Source organism: Centropristis striata, chromosome 11 (assembly GCF_030273125.1).
Source record: "Centropristis striata isolate RG_2023a ecotype Rhode Island chromosome 11, C.striata_1.0, whole genome shotgun sequence".
Classification (NCBI taxonomy): Eukaryota; Metazoa; Chordata; class Actinopteri; order Perciformes; family Serranidae; genus Centropristis; species Centropristis striata.
The window spans coordinates 20,426,025-20,446,866 of NC_081527.1; the positions used below are offsets into that span (position 1 = coordinate 20,426,025).

The following is a 20,842-nucleotide window of genomic DNA, read 5'->3' on the forward strand; positions in this document are numbered from 1 at the left end:
CACAACATTGTTTTGTTTTTGAAGATTTGCATGAGAAAAGCCTGATAGAAACACCAAAATTCGAAGAAAAAAAAAATGTTTTCAAAAGTGCGCATTAAAGTTTTTACGCTCGATTGAGGTTTTTTTTTTGTCTTTTTGTTAATGTGCTAAATTGGAGATGGGAACACTTTTTGCGAATAACTTCTGACATAGCGAACATTTAACTCGCATGACTGATCAGCTGTTTTCACTCTGACATGAAAGAACAATTATAAGTTGCCCAATTTAATCTAATTGCTGAAGACTTATTTTCTTTCATGGGTGGCCAAAGATGTCTGATTAGCAAGCTAATATATGTGTGTGTATATATATATTTTTTTTTTTCTTTTTTTTTTTCTTGTGCTCTTTTCTTCTGCTGTTTCCTGACCAATTAGCCTAAAGCAGTACATTACACTGCCATCCTCTGATGAAAGTATGTTTATGCAGCTTTGTTTATTCGCTCTCAACCAGTTGATGGAAACGTCCCTAATTCGCATTTTCTTTAATGCAATATTTTAAAATTGTGCTTCAAAATTTGATTAGACCTTATTGGAAACACGGCTAATGTCTCAATTCCAAATCTGATGAATGCCTGTCAGGGGGACACAGTAGCTGATTATTTTATTAAATATTTGCTATTGCAAGGGAAAGTATTGAAATGGACTGGAGATAATTCAGATTTAATGCTTGCATCTCATGTCACACCCAGGGGCTGAACAAGTGCCACATTGACTAAAACTCACTTCACACCACTGGGTAAAAGGAAAATTGCTTTTTAAAAATGTATTATTTTTTCCTTCAAGACCAGAGCTATATCACAAAAGTCATGACTTGGTGGAATTTTTTTTTTTTTGAGACAGTAATGGCTTTAGTTCTGTGTTGTTTTAAACAAGCTTGTTTTCATGGTCCAAGGCATGAGTTGGTTGAAGACCCTGGGCAATGTTATTTACTGGCTTACTTTTGTTATCATCTTCAGATTTAAGTGCTACATTTATACACAAATGTTATTTGTGTGACATAATTTTGGTCAGAGGTCACTAGGGATTAATCTTTCACAAAAATCCAGGGAGAACACGTTTGGTTGTTTATGTTGCTTTATTTTGGTGTTACAGAGTTAACTTTAGAAATCTACTACAGGCAGTAAGACAAACGGTACCTGTGTGCAGTCAGTGAAAAAACAGAGATGAGGTAAAAAGGCTACAGCGTTACAAGTCACAACACTGTTTCAACAAAAAAAAGTATGTCTGCAAATATATACTTTTACTTACTAATATGTACATAGCATGAAATAAATAATTATAAAAAACATCAAATTTTAGGAATCCATACAAAGGCAAAAACTAGTTTGTACAAAACTTTGGATTTAAAGACTTGACAAAAAAATTAGAACATAAGCAAATTGTCCACCCAAGCAATCAATCACATATAAAGTGTACAGTAATAAATCAAAATAACAGATCTTGTACTGATCATGGTCGCTGTATAGTTTATTAAAGATGACTTTAACTGTGAAACTGGTTATGGCTGCACATTAATATTTTCAGTCAGGATGAAAAGTAATCATGGGTGGGCGTTTTTTGATTAAAATCTGAGAACTATACATGCCTGAGACATAGCATTACATTGGCTGTAAACAATAATTCATCTGTGACTTTACACATCTTCTTATAGTCGAGGCTATCAGTAAAATGCACATTTTTTCATACACATTGTGTTACTTGTCTCAGCTTTCAGTAGTTTTTCACTTTCCAAATAAATAAATACTATTTTATTTCTTCTCAAATTAAGGGAGAGCAACATGAATCATTCTGCCCTGATGTTTAGCATGACTACAAAACCATAGGCAACTAAAATAACATAAACTCTATTTTGGTCTATTTGGTTAAAATGGGAATTAATGTATGCAAAAATTAGTCAAAAACTTCACATTTTTCCAAACTACATATAATAGATTTCTTTCACAGAAAGAATCAAATACATGCAAGAATATACACATAACACAAATACATACTGTATGTAAGGACCTAAACACACACAAACAAACACACACATACACACACATAGACGCACAAATATTATCTTTACTTAGCAGCATTAAAATAAGGGGAGTATTGATAGTTTCAGTGATGCTGCTTGTTATTTAGTTTGGAGAACAAGAAGCCACAGCTGAGAATCATCTCATGCACCAACCCTGTCTCCTAAAAATTATGTTCAAAAAACAACAAAACTGTATTCTCAATTACATTTTGAGGGAAACTTATTTTCTCCTGGATTACAGTTGCAGTTTAAACATGTGGTTAATATTAAAGTCACAGTTTGGTTGGGTTTACACCAAAACTACTTGGTTATGTTTAGTAAAAGATCTCAGTTTGGGTTACAGTAAGGACGTTTGTTACAAAAATAAGTCACAAATTGACTTATGATTTCACATGGGACGCAAACAAGTGAAAAACAGCTAAAACCCCTCCCTCTGGGGGCAACAGACTTTGATTAGAAACATTTTTGTCATACACCAAGAACAAATATAATCCAGGAAGAATAATGATTCTCTTTAAACATTATTGACATGTCGTTTCATTGCATGGGAATGTAATGTTTAGGAGACCAGGCTGCATGGACAGGTTTTGGTCATCATTTTACCACAACTGCAAATTATACTGCATTATACAGAGCTCATATGATACAGCTTAGTTTGCAGTGTGTTTGCCATTTGTGTTTTATTTTACCAGGGAGTACTGAATTAACCTGTATCTCATCAAATATGAAAATAAAATAATATTGTGTGTAAATGAAACAAAAATATAGTGGGAATATCCCTTTTTATAAATAACAGCTTTCCCCATACCCAGTCACATGAGACTTTGCTAATACTGATAAAAACAAGGAGAACATGCTTCATATTTCTCAACGGGACACAAGTGCTGACCTTTCAGATTAATTTACAGCTCTCTGACCACCGTAGACTTACAGCGGCGTTCTCTGTTCTTTGGTCATAACTATCGATGTTGTTCAAAGCATGGTTACTCTTAAGAAAAAAAGCTTCCAGTGTTTTCAGGTGTTTCAGGAAATGTGCAGACTGTGTATTTTCTTGTTTTGCCGATGTTCGGTTGGTGTGGCTCATGTCAACTCTCAATATAAAATTAGTCATTTAAAGCAGATATTAACTCGTTAGCTTAAGAATTTGAGAATATGTAAACACATTGCAGCATAATAACTACATTCACGCAGGTGCAAGTGCATTCTTACCCAAACATCAGTAACATATTAACACTATAAAAAAACTCATTCACACAATGATAATGTTAGTTTTCAGATATACACATACATACTAATAATGTTGAGGAGAATGCATGCTGTTGAGTGTCTGATCGTGTAAATCGCTCATAAATGTTATCACTTTTATGGCAAAAAAATTATTAAACATTGAAGAAAATGTGACACGTTCATTGTTTGCCCCATAGACTTGAAAGCATTGCCAGTGCTGTACTATTCTCAACAAAGGTAACTACTTGGAACACAGAAAGAAAAAAAAAATAACACCAATATGGTGTTTGTCAATTAGCCGACAGTTCTCTTTTCCTAAGTCAGTACATGAAAACTCTTTCACAATCGCTAGAGATATCAACATTGTTGTCATCATCACCATCATCACAGTTCATACGGATGATGCTTTGTGATGTCAACATCTACTCAACCGTTTCAGTTGATCAAGGCAGAGACTGGCTCTTTTTAGCACAGAACAGTTGTTATGTCTGCCACTGGAGTCCGTGGACAGGTCGGACAGCTTTATAGTCTCTCATATCTTGTAGATAAGTTGCTGTATTTGTTCTTCTGCCTACTGAAGCCCTAAAGTTTTGGTGAGAAGAGGTGAGAGCCCGACATCCTTATTTGCAGGTGTGCACATCGTAGACTCTCACACACTCCTGACACCTGACGTAGCAGCACCAGTGGAAAATACAGTGACACTTCTCCTTTCTCTTCTCAGTCCTGGTGTTGTGACCTCTGCCGCAACAGAGCAGGTCACACCCGTCGATGCCGTGGGATGTTAGGTTGCAGATGCGATCGCGGGTGCCGAAGGAGCCAGTCTCTGGATTGGGGTCGCAGAAATTGGGTGAGCTTTCGTAGTAAACCAGGTCGCGCTCTGTGGGGGGTTTGAAGTAGTTGTATTTGGGCCTCAGGGTCTCCACCCATCCACGGGACTCCTTATGTTTCTCCACCACCATCTCTGATGCGCTGTCGTACTTGTCCTTCATGTAGTCGCCAATAACTCGGAAGTCGGGCTGAGACCACCAGCACGTCTTGACCTCGCAGCTGCCCGACAGCCCGTGGCACTTACACTTCAGGAACATGTTGTCGTTGAGGGACTAAGGATAAAAAACAAGTCGCAAGTAAGTTTACAAGTCACAAGGTCTTTGAACTTAAGTCCTAAAGAATGTTTACTGATATTACTTTACTGGTAATAAATCAAGTGAGAAATGTTAACAATCAGACTTTGTTTTTCAACAAGTCGAGTCGCCCCCTACTGGTCATTAGAAGAAATGCAGGTTTAGGACAGGTTACCTCTTGGTTGATTCAGGATATTTTACGAGTTAAAAAAATGTTTATGTTTGGGCTTAGGAGAAGTATCAAGTATTTCTAAGTCAAAAGGCTCAAATCAAAGTAAGATCACAAGACACTGGTGTCAAAATCCCAGTCCTGTCTTGTCATGTGACTCTAATCAAAGCCTTTGGTTTCAACACAATCAGCAATTTTTTAGAAAACTCACCATTCTCCCTGCCTCATTGTTATGTCGATTCATGGCTGAGCGTGCATCAGGGCGATTCTCCCTCGCATCAGCAAACTCCCGGGACACCATGCTCCCGAATTCCACATCCTCGCTGCAGCCACCCCACTTCCATCCCTCACCAGGGGGGCCCTTGTGGCGTGTGTCACATCCGCAGATGGTGGCTGAACCTTCAGCGCAGGCACGGGTCACTGCAAATGCCACTCCCGCCGACGCAATAGCATGAACAAATGCTGACTCCCGAGTGGCTGGAAAGAGAAGTACAGATATCTGTTATCTGGCATTGGAAAAGTACTCTGAGGTAACTTGCTGAAAGTGACGTAACATGAGTAATGAGTTTTTAATGCTAATGATTATTTTCGGGATTAAATTTATTAAAAAGCTGTCCTATAATTGCTTGAGAATGTAGGTCACAACCTGTTTATATGGATATTTGCTTGTGTTCAGTCTTGTATGATTGCATAAGCAGATATTTGTCAACCCAAGCCAGCAAAACAACATTAAACACACTAAATATACTGGAGAATCCATTACTATTGTTGACTACACGTGTTAAGGTTTTCTCTACTAAAGGTAGATATAGTTTGTGTTCATTCAGCCCAGACATCTATCGTCCTGTCTCTGAATAAGGCCAGCAAGACCTCTGTGCCTCTGTCTGACATAGCTAACTGATGACTCAGAGGGATCAGGATCTTCCAGAGAGATGAGAGGAAGAGACAGGCTTGACAGGCCTATAATTAAGAGACTCAATTAAGCTTTTGAAAGGTTAGGAAACTGCCTCACACTGTGGGGACAAAGCATAGACACAACATGGAGATGGGGCTGCAGTGTCCAGATATGCAATCCCGAACAACATTTCACAGTTATATAAGGGATTTTTCCTTGAATATATGTACTTGTATGGTCTTGCACGATCACAAGAAAAGAGACAGAGAGGTATAGATAAAGAAAGTGGAAACACCAGATGTGAATATGAAATGAACAAACAGAGGGTAAAGAAATGGACAGAGAGGGTTAAAGATCAATAGAGAAATTTGGGATTGTGATAAATAAAGAGGCAGCGCATGCTTCTGTCTGAAGAACAAGAACGACAGAGGGAAAGAAAGAAAAGAAAGAAGGCAGGAGTATAAAGCTAAAGGGAGTAGGAGCTCCTCCCTTACAGCAGGTTCCAACCAGTTTGAGGACTAAAGGGCATTAGGAACAATGATGCAAGAGAAAAGGTCTACTGGCATCCTCCACCACCCACTTCATACTGCTATTGTACAAGGTAACTAATGGTCACAATACATCTCAACCTCTGCTCTTCTTCTTTTATTCACGCTTACTGCATTTACTACAGATTACTTCACCTGGATATTGTATTAGTTTCTTTACAATAAAGGGAGCTGAAGACTATTCAATGTCTACAATGATTAATCATACATCATTATGCATCATCTAAAAACCACAAAGTATGAGCTTCGTGTTTTTAATTTTGGACTTACAAGTGAGTTGAAGTATAAATCCAAGGTGTTGGATCCCGATCAGAGCAGCCTGGGGCGGCTTTTTTTTGTTTTGAAAGTGAGGCTTTGTGCTTGCTGCTTTTGCACTGCTGAACACCTTGCCTTATTTGCCTTTATGTGCTTTGTGTTTTTGCACGAGCGCCATTTACGTCTCTGATTGAAAAACAGCTCGGAGCAGAAAAGCACCCAACGTTATTTGCCTTTGTCCAACAGGATAAATTAAAAAGCGTTCCTTATGTAGTGGTGATGACAACAAATGGTGACAACATTCATGGAATATAAACATACCATTTTATAAAATTGATTGCATTTAAGCTGCTGATAAGAGAGTCAGGAACCTAACTTTATATTGGCCAGAAGGTCCACAATCCCTATATAATACTATCATCCGCAAAGAAACATGATTTAATTTCACTTAAGTGTGAACAAATGTGGACCTAAAATGGTACCATGGGGAACTCCTGTGGAAATGTGACCTTTTGGATGACTGGCAATTATGCTGTGAGGCACGAGGGGGTGGAGGAGTTCAAATGTGAGAGGAAAAGAGGATTATGTTGGGATAAAAAATGAACAAAGGAGAAGGATCGGGACATATTAAATATATCCTTGTAAAGTAGGTCTTTAAGGGCAAACTTGGAAACGTTATTGTAACATCGTGTGACTTAAACATTTTTATTCTATACATATTTATTACATACATAATACATACAATTACATACAAATACTTGATAAATACAAAACAGGCTAACTGCTTCTGTCCAGAAAGCTCTTAAACTTGTACTGGCTGTACAGAAACCTGCACCAATAAGCCACAGGCCTATACTTTTTAGTTAATATATATATATATATATATATAAATATATATATATATATATAGTATCAAAAAGCCAACACAAGTCATACAAATGTTAACATTTTTAAACATTATTGGAAACGTCTATGTCAGAAGAAAAGCAATAACGTTTCTTTTCTTTCAAACTACAATTTGTGCATCTACTTGGTGTTTAATATAACATATACTGGAGTTATATACACCTGTAATAGCATTAACTTCACCTGGAAACACCAGCTCTTAAATTAGTTGCTTGGCCTTTCTTGATTTTACAACCAATTTTTGGTATTTCAGGATACTTTAAACCAACAATGCTTCTCCACCAAACTTTGCCAGACCCTGGCAGGCCAAGTGGTCCCTAGAACCTGCTGGGGGGTTGAATCCCCTATTGTGCTGCCACTGTCACGCTGTGTTAGTCCCACAATGGCCCCAGATATTTTATATGAAATTTGCCCTGGCCAGTGATTAGTGGGGACCAAGTTAAGTCATAGCAACAGAGAACTATGCATTGGCTGGACCCCGCTTGTCGGCAGACGGGGAAATCCCTATTCAAATGGTTTAATAAAACAATCTAAAGGGCGTGTGAATGGGGAAAAGCACTTTTTCTCCTGCTTAATCTCATGGTTGCGAAGATATTGTGCTCCGAGCAGTGCCCAGCAGGGAGTGGGGCTAAGGTCCCCCCATCAACTCCATTTACCACACCCCTTCTTTCTTTCTTGCCCAGAGTTAATGATATACTGGTGCGCTAGTTTCCCTCCCCCAGCATGGAGAGACATACGTCTCATGAGAAGCATAGACCTCTTAGCTCATCCTAAATAGTTACACTTTCTCATCCTCAGGTCATAGGTCGTAACCCACATCCTCTGACCTTTTCCCAGTTAGTTTAGTGGGGACTTAATGATTTGGGTTAATTTATTAGGTGGATTTCCTGGTTTATAGCCTTTGGAGAAGGCAGAGGTACCTACAGGAAATGAAGGTTAGATAAGTCAGTGTGAAAAAATCCATTCCACATGCTTTATATATTACGTAATAGGAGTTTCCTGTAAACCTCATTTGAATTTAATGGTTTCAAGTAGAATAGTGACGGTGCATGTCTATACCTGTGTGAGTGTAACACCTGCAAAATTGTGACTGTCCACTTTTTGAAGCAAAGTTGCCCTCACTAATTCTATCATATGACTCATAAACTGGAGCCTGATTATACCCATATAGACGGTAGGTGTTCTGTAAACACAAAGAATTTCAGAAATCGCTCTGGGATCTGCTTTGCGGACTAAGAACACCTGCACAGCTTTCTATTACCTTTCATCACAGGCAGATTCCAGCAGTGCATGTTTTGACACTTTAGTTAATGTAAATTAATGAGTGCTGACGCAGACATAGCCTAGAGGCAGGGCTCGTGATTTGGGGTGTGGAGTGAGAGAGAGAAATGTAGAGGGAGTCAGAGGGAGTGAACATGCACATAGAAGTGTCCATTTAAAGTGCAGGGGTTGCCTAACTAACTGTCTTATATTTTTGTGGTTAAGCTAATTATTTAAAGGGGGGTTGTTGTGTCAATCCACAGAATGGCCTTCTTTCCTTAATGGTCAATGTATTTCATTCATCATATCCGGTGCTAAATCCACCCCTGTAAAACAAACTTCTAGTGTCCTCAGTGAAGGTGAGGAGGACATGAGTAGTGATGGGCTAACTGATAGGAACTAAGCCACTGAAGCCTTTAAAGGCGCCTACTCTTCCATTCAGCTTTGGCCCCCAAAAAGGCAGGAGGAAACCGACACACAACAGTCTGAATCGCAGACAAACAGACACCAGTGAGGACAATGGCCCTGTTGCACAGACAAACACCAGCATCAATCAAATCCAATGAAATGGAAGCCCTCTCCTACTAAGCCCTATCAAAGGCCTGTGAGCCCCTGAGTCACTCTCATTGGCTTCTGACAAAGGCACTTAATCCAGCCACTTTGACCTCTCACATTATTAAGGGCCTCAGTGACCTTAATCCAATCAAAATGATTTACTAAAGCCCAGTAGCTGCCTCCTCTTTCTACTCAGTACCTCTGCAATTTAGACCTGGGAGGGGAGGCAATGGGAGAGATGTGGTGGCATTTTGCACCACAATAGGCTTCGGATTGGGAACCCCTATCGTTAGCCACCTACTTGAGCTCAAGCCTCTTCTATCAACTGGCTCAGGAGTTTATTAAAAGCAATTGCCCTAAGTAACCTCCGACCCCCTGTGTTTGCATCAATCTTCTGTAAAGTAAGTGACAGGTTTAGATCCCCAAGCCTCAACTCTTGTGTTTCCACACTCCAGACAACACAGACAGAAAAAGAGCATCCTGAAACACCATATTATTAAAAGAATCTGCTCGAATCGCAGATGGCATTAAGGCAATACTCAGACATTTTTAGAAATGCCCTCATGTGCTTTCTTGCCAGAGGATGATAAGGTCGATACCATACATGCATATCTGCCTGTTATGTATGAAGCCACAATCAGCAGAGAGCTAGCTTAGCTTAGCACAAAGACTGTAAAACAGTGGGAAGCAACTAGCATGGCTCTATCTGAAGGCAACAAAATCTGCCTACCAGCATAATGGGGCTTTCTGCAGTCCATAAGTAGACCTGAATTGATCATCAGCACAAAGTCTAATGGGAAGAATGTATTCTGAAAAACTCAGAAACTCAAAGTTTACAGTCTTGTGTAAGGTACTTTAGAGGATTTGCACAGCAGAACAATAACAGGGGATTCCCTCCTAAAGAAAATTCAAACAAGACAGAACTCACTCGTCTTATTTGTGTACATTATTTCATGCATTCAGGCTGCTCAGAGCTTGTTCAGTCTACAGTCTATTTAAACAAGGATTTGAATGAGCAAAATGAATGGTGCACGCAGGGAGTGCAGCTTTTCTAATGCAAATATAAGATTGACAGAATATAGAATTGTTAATGGAAGACTTAATCAGCATAATGATACAATAAGTCAGATTAATTTTTTTTGTCTAGAACTAAATTCTGAGATCTTACTAGAAGTAATACTTGTGGGCAGTCACTAAAAGCATTATACCTTCCTTCAAAAGACAACAAATGAGGTCTTATATAATGAAACTTGGCCTTCTAATTTGCTTTTTTTTTTTGCATTGCTTGTCATTTTTCCTGGTTATGTGAATTCTTGACAGCTTCTTACTTCTATAATTGAACTTTGGCCTGTTTATGGGAAAGCTGTAATGTTGGAAATGCCACCAAATGCTGTTTTGAAAAGTGAATTGGGTTGATAGCTTTGACGTCTGTTAATCACAAATGAGCCAAGTAAACGGGGCCAAATTAAAATACCAGGAATCTTTCAGGGGAGTTGAAACACGAATGTTGGCGACCTGTGCTTGAGGTACACTGACAGGTTCATTGCATGAAAAAATAATAGCATTTATGCACAATGTTGACTTGAAAGAGAACATAGTGTACATCTTATTAACACCCACATGAATGTGTTGGCTGCATAATATTACCTTTATCTAAAACTGGCCCAAAAATGGCCAGATTGTCATTGACTGTAGTGCAGTTCCAGCGTCGGCCTCTGAACTGGTGCTGGCACTCCTGGATGCCAATCTTCACCCCCTCGGCCACACTGGGCATGATTTCCACGTAGTTCCGGCAGAAGCGCAGCTGCTTGGGCACCAGACCTGGGATGCTGCCACAGAGGATGGGTTGAGTGCCCAGTGATGAGTACTGCTGGCCCACTGCTAGTGACCTGCAAGGAGAGGGGAAGTCACATTGTGAGTGCATTTTCATGTCTGCATCTCATATGTCTGTCTTTATCTGTTGATTTAACACTGCTCAAGTGGAAGACTAATTTCCCACTCCAGGTGCGGTGTAATTTCACGTCTGAGTTTGATTGTGTGTGTATATTTGCTGTATCGGATGCTACCATTAGGCGTCCATCCTTTATCCCTTCAACTACCCTCTCTTCAGACACCTGGCCTTTGTGTGTATTGAAATTGCAGCCCTGCTGCCACAGAAGCAACCAATGTTTCTGTCTAAGATGAAAGTCCACAATGCATGTAGAGGTCTTCATAGACCTTAAGCTGACAACTTGGAAAACTACACCTTGCTATTAACTGTCCGCACACTTAACAGGCCTTCGGCTTAGGGTAATAAGAGTGCAAACCCTATATTGAGACTTCAGAGAGTGTATTAAGTGTAACACAGAACCCAACCCCCTCTTTTCCTTTGAGGAAGGTGTTCTGGGATACAACAAGTGCAAACTTGGTTCACTGATTACATCTCTCCGTCTCGTTCTCTTTATTGGTTTCTCTCTGTCTTTCTGTCTTTATTCTCCATGTCCTCTCAATTAGGACTTTTAGTAACTAGTAATCATAGAATAGGATATCCATTGTATCATTGCATAGTATGTAATTTAGCCAATTTAAAAAAATATTTGCTTTACTGTGCTCGTACATGACCATCTGTTGGCATTTCCACAGCACAAAAAGCCTTATTGGCTTCCAAAATGTGGATAATTGGTTTGATTTGCATGTTAAGCTTTTTATTAAAGGACACATATAAATGCTGTGTAAGCATTATTATAAAATTTAGATAAACTGATACCATTTCCTTTTTTATAAATACATGACCTGTTGACCCGAGCAGTTCAGTTTTCATTGAAATGTCACCAAAATCAATATTTTGATGAACTGATTACTTAATAGCAGAGTTCCTATTTTCTTTGGCAAGTGCCGTACAGAGTAGCAACAAAGTAGCTTGCTGGCAACCAAGACAAGTCTACATTTCACCTCAACTGTCTATTAAAAACTGAACACTGGCAGCAGTAATCTGCTGATCCTCCCCTGAGTGATATGGGCTTGATAACAGTTACTGTAGCTGTTGCACAAAGGCAGAGCCAGAGCAGGTGTGCAGCCTTTTGCCGCTCACTTAGCTCACTATCTGTTGACCCGTTCACTGTTGTTCAGAGACTAATCGCTGATCACAACAAGATTACCAAAGCTCCTGACAGTGGCCTCAGGCTGCTTTCTTTAAAAGGTCTCCTCAGCCAACTGACCCCTGGCTGACCACTTCGGATGGCAGCTAAACACGCTGACCTTGAATACCTCAATTACATGGTGTAATTTAAAGGCTGATTCAGCTTAATTTTCAATATTACACCTTAATTTTACCGCCCCCCCCTCCCCCGGGCAAATGTCAGAGTTATGTGTCACAGTGGTTTTAACGGAATTTCTCGCCTAATTTCTTCAGACTAGACTTCTCTAGTTAATCATAAATGAGACATCCAGTAAGCGAGCAATGGCAAGTTGAAAATTACTTCTGAGGAAATAGCATTTGTTTGCAGTTGTCTGCAACATCCACCAGTAAACAAGGCTTATTACACCATGACCTCCCTTTGGCCCTTGTCAGTCATACACCCTGAAGCACATCTTTCCCTGCAGAAACCTGAGTCCACATCCCAAACTGGTGCAGACTTTTGGTTTGCCTATAACACACACAACAAACCAAGAAAACCATGTTCAACAATTCGTCAGAGGGTCTTTGTGAGACATTTACTGAGACTGAATGGAAGGGGAAATAAATGCTGCAGGCCTGCATTTTTTACAAGTAGTTGTCTCCTGTCAGTCTGGTTTTGCTTCCTTTTCCTCTACAGAGAAAAATGTGCGATTGATGGGGTTTCCATCAACTCTATCATTGATCAAAAAATGTTGCGTTGGTGAATTAGCACAAAATTCCTCTCAACAGTCTTAGAGGACTTTCCTCTTGGTGGCTAAAGAGCCTTATTACTCATCAGGACTACACCTTTTTGCATGCAATTGCACCAGGTCATCTCTTTCTGAAGCGTGTCATGCAAAACCATCATGAGAGAGTATGCATCCATTGCTCACTCATGCGTCTCTGTGTCTGTCTCAGTAGGGCTGAGTAATCCATGCCACCTCTTCCTGTGTTAGGAAATGGCCTAAGAGAGGAGGCAGGGCATGTTCCACCAGCGATGATTTACGATTTTTAAGGAGCTTTTGCAGTAAGAACAGCGTTGTTGTTGTTGTTGTTACCAGTTATACCAAAAATTAAATGCTATTTTTTTGTGGATTTAAGGTTTCTGTTGAGTGCTTTAATTTTTTGTAAATCCGGATAAATCCATTCATTCGCCTTACACTAGATATCCCTATTCAGTGTAAGGAGCCAAAAAAAGAAGATTTACTCATGCTGTTAAGGTTCACATTGTCAAATATAGACTTTACTGATGACTGTTACAAATAAATACTTAAGTTAAGCATATATCATATTGAATTTTTGTCTCAGTACAGACTTTCCCCCTCTCATTTAAGTGTATCCAGCGCAGGTTTAATGCATATTTCAGCAAGCCCAAGCAGGGTACCTTAGAATTACCACTTTACTCCTGGGCCCTGGGGCCTTGGAGCCGACTTTGACATCAAGAGAATATGTTTGGGAAAAGGAATGTGCGGCAAGCTTTCACCTCCAGGTATTTATCTTCTAAGGTGGGGTGGACTAGGGAAGGGGGTGGTAGGGTGGTGGTTGCAGCCAGGCTATGTCATGGCAGGTCGAGAAGAGACAGACATGAACCTGTCTTAGTGCATTTCCCCAGAGACTACTGTGGCACAGAGTGTGATGCAGCTCTGATGGCCACTTGAAGCAAAGTACAGCAGAGTCTGTCAGCAAAACATCACAGGTTGCTTTTCACAGAAGCGAAAAGCTCTCAGATTGCTGACACGCTGTTTGAAAAAGTGGAGAGACAATGCAGCCGTATTGACTGCAATCCAGAAGGAACGACGTTATTTGACTTGGGATGAGTTGCCATGAAACCAAAAACACATCAGTTGTCTTACAAGAAAGAAAAACTTCACTATTACGTCAAGAATGTTCAACTCACAGTGACTTCATGTGCTACTTCTGCAGATTGTTTGTACTGGTAGGAGTGATACAGCAAACTTGCTCCCGTTATGTTTACTTGCCACTCTTTTGCTTCTGTAGTTCAATCAAAGCGCTGACCCACCTTCAAAAATCAAACTATCAACACATAATTTGCTGCAGTTTTGTTATGACAGAATGGAAAACTTTCTTTGTATCTTTCTAAACCGGCTCCACTGAAAACACATTATGGAGATTGAAATCAAAGCCTTTCTTTTCTCTGTTTCCAGTGTGTCTAAAACATGGCATGGCACACACTGGCATCAACAGAAACAACACATATTAGGTGATAAAACACAAAAATATACTGAACATCAAGTTGGTAGAGTATCCGATGTGACTGCATGCTCTAACTTTTAGAACCACTTATTTGGGTCAGTTTTTTCCCTCCCACTGTTATATCAGGATTTCCTTCCAGCTGTGCGTGTAATTAGTTTCTCATCAGCATTACCACCAAGAGCCCCATTAAGGGTACACCCAGAATCTAAGCAAAACAGAACATACTTTTTTTAATATATAAAACACATATAATTTGTTAGTTGAGTGCTAACAAGAGATCTGATGTGTGTATATCTGATGGATCAAGCATTAATAATGTGTAATCTGACAAGAGCTTCCTGAGAAGATGAGACATGAACATTTATACAGAAAGTCAAATTTGAAAAAATAGTGCTAATAAGTCATGTTTGTCAGTTTCTTAAATATCAGGAATAATTAGACTACTGAACCATTCATTTGCAATCCCGTTAGTGCATGCTTTTATCAGAAAGTTCAATAAAATATAATTTCTTACATTTAGAAAGTGAAGAAAATGATAGAAAAAATAGTGCTGGACTGAGATATTCATATCCGCAATATCGATTAACGCAAATGTCAAACTGTGGTGAATTTGGTTATTCAGCCTTCAATAAAAGTGAAAAAAAAAAAAGATCTCCAAATTTAATTATTCTATTTCAAATGTTGTACTTATTACTTTCATAACATTACAAAAAGTAATATAAATGAGATAAATAATAGATTATTCATATACAGTAGCTTTTTTTTTTTACATTATCCCATGTCCCAAGCATTAAGATTAAGATTTCATATTTGTTCTCGTGCCACTTTGACCTTCCAACACACACACACACACACACACACACACACACACGCGCGCGCGCACACACACCTACAAACACACACACACACACACACACACTCGCAGGCACACAAACTTTTCACCTGCTTCACTCTGAATATAAAAATTGATTTCAGTCAAAATAAATCGTTCATGCTTCAGATGTATGTGTCCGTAGCATTAAAAATAAAATAAAATAGGTACAGAAATGTGTTTTTTCAACGGATGTTTTGGTTTCTTCAGGTCTGTATCTGCTTTCAAAATGAAAGTTTTTCTCTACTTGAATTATTAGTTATCGTGCCACACTTTGCAGCTCAACACTCAAACGTTTCGTGAAAAAAGTTTACCATGAGTGCACCCAACTGTTGCGCTGCTGTCAGAAACGAAATGAAAAGCACTCAAACTGACACACATGCGGGTCATCACACACAGTTGTCAACACTTCTAAAAATATACATATAAATAAATATGTCGCCATTTGTTCGGGGATGTAATGAAAATAAAACTTACCACCAGATGGGATAACTTGCCATGACATGCGTAAGCCCACAGAGCAACAGGAAACATCCAAGGTATATCATCCTTAAAGTTTCGCTAAAACTTCTTCAGCAGGAAACCTACATGCGCGCACACACGCGCACTCTGATTTTAACTGTTTAAAAAAAAAAATCTGCACTGATGGATTTTTATTTCTATCCTCCAAAAACACTGAGGGAGAATCTATCTTTCGCGACTACTCGTGGCAGAACTCGGGAGCCAAATATTAAAAGTTAAAAGCTGCTTGCTGTTTTTTTTAGGACCCAATCAGCAGGTATTGCCAAAGGGGGAATTCTGATGATATGTTCCCTCTGTTGCCTAGTCAGGCAGTTTGAAGTCAGACATCAGAATGAGCTAATTTTAAGATGTGTTTTAGTGCTCACTGAGAATTGGTCGCATTAGCATGCAGTGTGTGTGATATATAATGTTGTTTAAAGGAGAGAGGGAGGGTCTGAGGGGTTTTAAATAGACATCGGAACCCCTGTGGATTGCGTAGCTATAACAACCTGTCCGGATTTCACTCCCTGGCTTGAAGCTTCTAAAATGCAGAAATAAATATGTGTGAATTGCTCGAGACCATTATTAAGGTCTGCAGTCTTTTATTTGTGCCTGTTTGCCATGAATGTAAAATTAGAAGTTGAGAAGTTTTTTTCCCTACAGAATGATGGATGCACATCGAACTGAATAAAACTAGAGTAAATTAAAACATTGCTATTAGATATTTCCTTTATTTATTTATTCATTCATTCATTAATATGTGACTTTCTGTCACTACATTGTATTTTAAAATGGCAAAAACAGTGATGTTAATGTTTTTGTTATCATTTAGTATTAGATTATATTTTAACCCTGAAGTGCAGGTTAAAATGAGCATATTTTAAGCATTAATAAGGACTGATAAGGATTTTTTTCACATGCTATTACTTCCTGCACTGTAATAACGGCGCTGTTCACTAACTTTTAATCTGTCTGCATGATGAGCTGCCAGATTGTTTATTCCAACGAAAATATTCGATAAAATTGGCCGCAACACTGAGGTTAACTGGCGGACTGTCTGTTTCCCTTTTTCAATGTCAAGTGGCTGTTGATAGCTCCTCTAATAAGAGTTGTCTTCCTTTACAGCCACTGATGCGTATACTCGAAGATTAAAAAAAAGAAACTGTCCTAGTTGTGCAACATCAGTGACTAATAGAAAGAAGAAAAAATGAAAAAAATAATAATCAAAATTTAACGCAGGTAATTAAATCAGTTCAAACCCTTTCTTGGAACCTAGTTTTTTTTAGTCAGCACATATTGTTTGATAGACTATAGACTAATAATGAAGATAATAATAGCAATATTGTTTAATTATATCAAATTAATGTTTTTGTTAGACTTTAGTGTGGCCCTGATAAATATATCTATATCTAAATCAACCACAACAAAAACATTTCATTAGCAGGGAAAATGAAGCTGCAACTTTTTTTTTTTCATATTGCTGCTTAAGACAGACAGCAGAAGCATATAGCAGCAAGACATGGATTCGTTTAATAGTTAATGAAAGACAGTTGTTAATGGTGGATTATGTATTTGTATAACCACTGAAACCAATTTTCTGAAGCTCATATCAAAACAGAAACCAATTAGATAGCTGCCAATTTTTATTCAAATACTTAGTTTAATTTGATCGGATTTAATTTTTCTGGGAGCGTTTGACTTTCAGTTTACTTGACCTGTTATTTGGATATCTTTATCAAAAAATGTTTATACAACATTTGTTCAGTCAAACCTGTCATTGTTCTCTAATTTCCCCAAAGTGTTCTCATGTTACACTTTAATGGCTCGCCTGGAGGAGGCAGAACATGATACACACGTCCTGTAGTCTAAAGCTGTTAGCGCCATCTGGTGGAGATTATAGTGCGCTGCAACCCTAGAAAAGAAAAAAAAGACTCGTATAACATGCCACCCATAAGCATGGTTTGCTCATCCAGTGTTAGTGTGTGTAACTAAAAACCTAATTATAATAAGAAAAAGTTATGGTTAAGTTATCTTTAAAATAATCGCTACAAAATTCTTCATAACAGCAAAACTTAAAAAAAGGATCAACCTAAAATGAGAATGTATTAAAAGCATAAAAAAGAACATAAAAACTGGAATAAACTTAAATAAAGTACATGATAAGAGGATAAAATATTAATCAATTATTAGACAAATACAGCAACTTCGTATGGCCTACATATACTACTTTGCTTTATAAATAAGTAAGTAAGTAAGTAAGTAAGTAAGTAAGTAAGTAAGTAAATATTATATAGTGTAGTTCAAATAAGGCCTCCTAAAAAGTACAATTAATGATTAAAAAGATTTTCATTAAAGTAACAGTTATAGAAATCTTAATTATAGTAGTGATAGGAATAATGTCATAACTATGGTCATAACAAATTCAGGAAGTCATAAACAGACTTAACAACAATGACTGCATTTATCACAGTGACAACTGCTGCTGCTACTTAAAATAACGTGTTTGGGGAATATACTGAAGATTGGAGCGTAAAATAGTCAAGAGCACTACTGTAGAAAAGAAAAAATACAATAAAAATATGAATACGATGTTATATTGTATTATATATACTACATTGTCACGACATGAGTGAACTTCCATATTAAGTGAAAAACTGGAGAGCAGCACAGAGGAGCTGGAGGGCTTGGGCAGCTGCAAAGGGAGAAATCTGGAAGTTATAGTGTAGCTATGAACTGGACCTTTTTTTCCTCCCCAGTAGCTGTCAGCACTGGCACAGAGGCCAAGTCAGCCAGGGTGTTAAATGCATGTGAAAAATGTGATGCCTGTTCAGCTTATGGCTACTGACTGTAGATCATTTAGTTCAACAAGAGATTTAATAGGTGCTAAAATCTCTGTAAAACATGTTTAACTTCTACATACAATAAAAATCAGTCAAGTTATAGTTTTATATAAAGTTTTCACACAGTGAATTTACTTTCCCTTGCAAATCTATTCAGTAAACTGTGAACTGGTTTATGTTTATTCCATCTCCATCAACACATTTCCCACCACGCTGTCTCTGCAGTTCATCCGTTCAAGTTTCCCCCTCTGAGCAAACAGGAGCACATCATGGCTCCTCTGTGTGCCCACAGTGACCTCACTGCAATGATGATGTCATTTAGCAACGTGCCGTTAGCAGCGAGTCATGTCCGACAAGTGAGTCTTGTCATTGCTCTGCATCACAGGCCTCAGTCAGACTCTGTCTGTTTGACATAACGCAGCAACACCAACATCATGCAATACACAAATATTGAACTAATCACATTGTCATTACTTCACTGGCTTTTCCATGAATATTTTCCTGATGTGCCACAAAACTTTTAATGCCCATTTGTGCATTCAAATGTATTAATAAGATGCAACATACAAATAAAATGTACATTAAGATCTTTGTTGTGTACAAATGTGACAACACCACTAGATGTCAGCATTGTAATGGAATTACAATATCTATTGTTACTGCTGAACATAAAAATAGAATTAAAGAAATTTCAATTGGAAGCACATGTAGACCATATACAATGTTTTTTTTTAAAACAAGTTTAAGGCTTAGCAAGTTTTAATGTATTGCACCTGTCTGGTACTTAAAGGAATTCAATAGAATACAATTTAAAATCATTAAAAAACACTGTAATACATTTCCATAAAATAAACTTAAAAAAAATGAAATTAAGATACACTTTTATATATAATAAAAAATGTAATAGACTGAAAGTACAACAACAGAAATTCAATGTTTTTTTTTAAATATATTTATTTATTTTAATATAAAATGTGCTTGTAATTCTGTATTTATCCAATAGCAACAGAATAATATTGTAAAACAATTTTTATATGTATTCTTTTTTCAATCTCATTCCGAGACTGATGTGTTCTGTAATGGATTATTTAGAAAGGCATGTTGTGAATAAATGTTAGTCTGATCAGTTTTTGATGCTGTTTAGTTCAAGCAAACATGAAAGAAAAAAATAGGCTAAGCATTTTGACAACCAAAGTTGAAATCTGTCAGAATTATTTTATCCAATATACTTGTCTCTGTTGTGTTGCTAAATGCTCTTTTTTTCTGTAGATGATGACAAACAGAGATGACCAAAGGGACATATTAAAAACTCTTAATTCTGTTAAATTGCAACCCTTCCAGGGGAAAGGGAGTAGAGTTGTGCCTCAATAAGTTGTGACACACCCCACAAGCTCACACCTGGAAACTACTCATCACTTTCCCTTGTACTCCTGTGTTGGTCTCCAGACATGGGAAACTAAGCAAAGGGTCTGTGTCTGCTTTGACTTTATCTTCAGGATGGGCATTACCACAGGCGTTGACGTCCCTATCTCGCCTACTCGCCCCTTGGCAATACAGGGTGTAAAAAGGCTTCTGATAAGACAAATCATGGGAGACAACTTCCAAATCCTAATGTAAACGGTCTTTGTTGCCTCTGGGGTCAGATTAGTTGTTCCTGAGCTCAGAACACACCTACACATGCTACACATGTCATGTGTTGTACTGTATGTTATCAGAGCATGATAATAGATACATATTCACTTCAACTACAGATGGTTGGTGAATTAAATGAGTGGTTTGATCTCCATCCAGTTGAGACAGGTACAATAAAAACACTAGTTGAAGCTTAAATAGTTTCTAATGATAAATATACAGAATTGCAGCAATCTGGCAGTGTGATGCATTTAAAAATAAGTTTAAAGTTTGGAGAAGAATGAAGCCACAGACTTCAAACAGTGATCAAGGCCTGTTATGAAATGTGATGCTGAGTGGTCTGCAACATTTGTTAATAACCCCGAATATAAAAATACAATTTAAAAAAAGGAGCTGCGGAAGTCACATGGCTCGTTTTGTTAAAGTAAAAGAGTAAACTAAAAAAAAAAAGAATGGCAACAGCGTTGATTTCAAGCCACTAGAGTTCCCTACACACTTTATGTGAAAAGACACTGACCGCTATATTGCAAAATGTGTTCGATTAAACATTAGTGACCCTTATAATGCCCTGGGGTTGATTTTAACGAGTTTTAAAACAACCGGAACAACGTAGCACTCCTGCAGTATCTAGACATCTACAATTACCTGGTCAACTTT

General features: G+C 38.1%; 1 protein-coding gene across 1 annotated transcript; it reads right to left on the reverse strand.

The window, feature by feature from the left end:
* Nucleotides 1–1,103: 1,103 nt before the first annotated feature.
* Nucleotides 1,104–16,078, reverse strand: wnt3a (wingless-type MMTV integration site family, member 3A). Its single transcript, XM_059345266.1, has 4 exons — nucleotides 15,690–16,078; nucleotides 10,639–10,880; nucleotides 4,784–5,049; nucleotides 1,104–4,382 (listed from the first exon to the last, which is right to left on the reverse strand). The coding sequence occupies exons 1-4, from the start codon at nucleotides 15,758–15,760 to the stop codon at nucleotides 3,903–3,905; spliced, it is 1,059 nt and encodes a 352-aa protein (XP_059201249.1). The 5' UTR covers nucleotides 15,761–16,078; the 3' UTR covers nucleotides 1,104–3,902.
* Between the last annotated feature and the right edge of the window lie 4,764 nt (nucleotides 16,079–20,842).

What these genes read in the sequence shown, in the direction of transcription:
- wnt3a (XM_059345266.1), bottom strand. Translation starts at nt 15,760, where the DNA reads ATGATATACCTTGGATGTTTCCTGTTGCTCTGTGGGCTTACGCATGTC. An exon ending in GCAAGTTATCCCATCTGGTG is followed by an intron (nt 10,881 to 15,689) that starts GTAAGTTTTATT and finishes CTCTCCTTGCAG; the next exon opens with GTCACTAGCAGTGGGCCAGC. An exon ending in TGGGCCAGTTTTAGATAAAG is followed by an intron (nt 5,050 to 10,638) that starts GTAATATTATGC and finishes TTCTCTTTCCAG; the next exon opens with CCACTCGGGAGTCAGCATTT.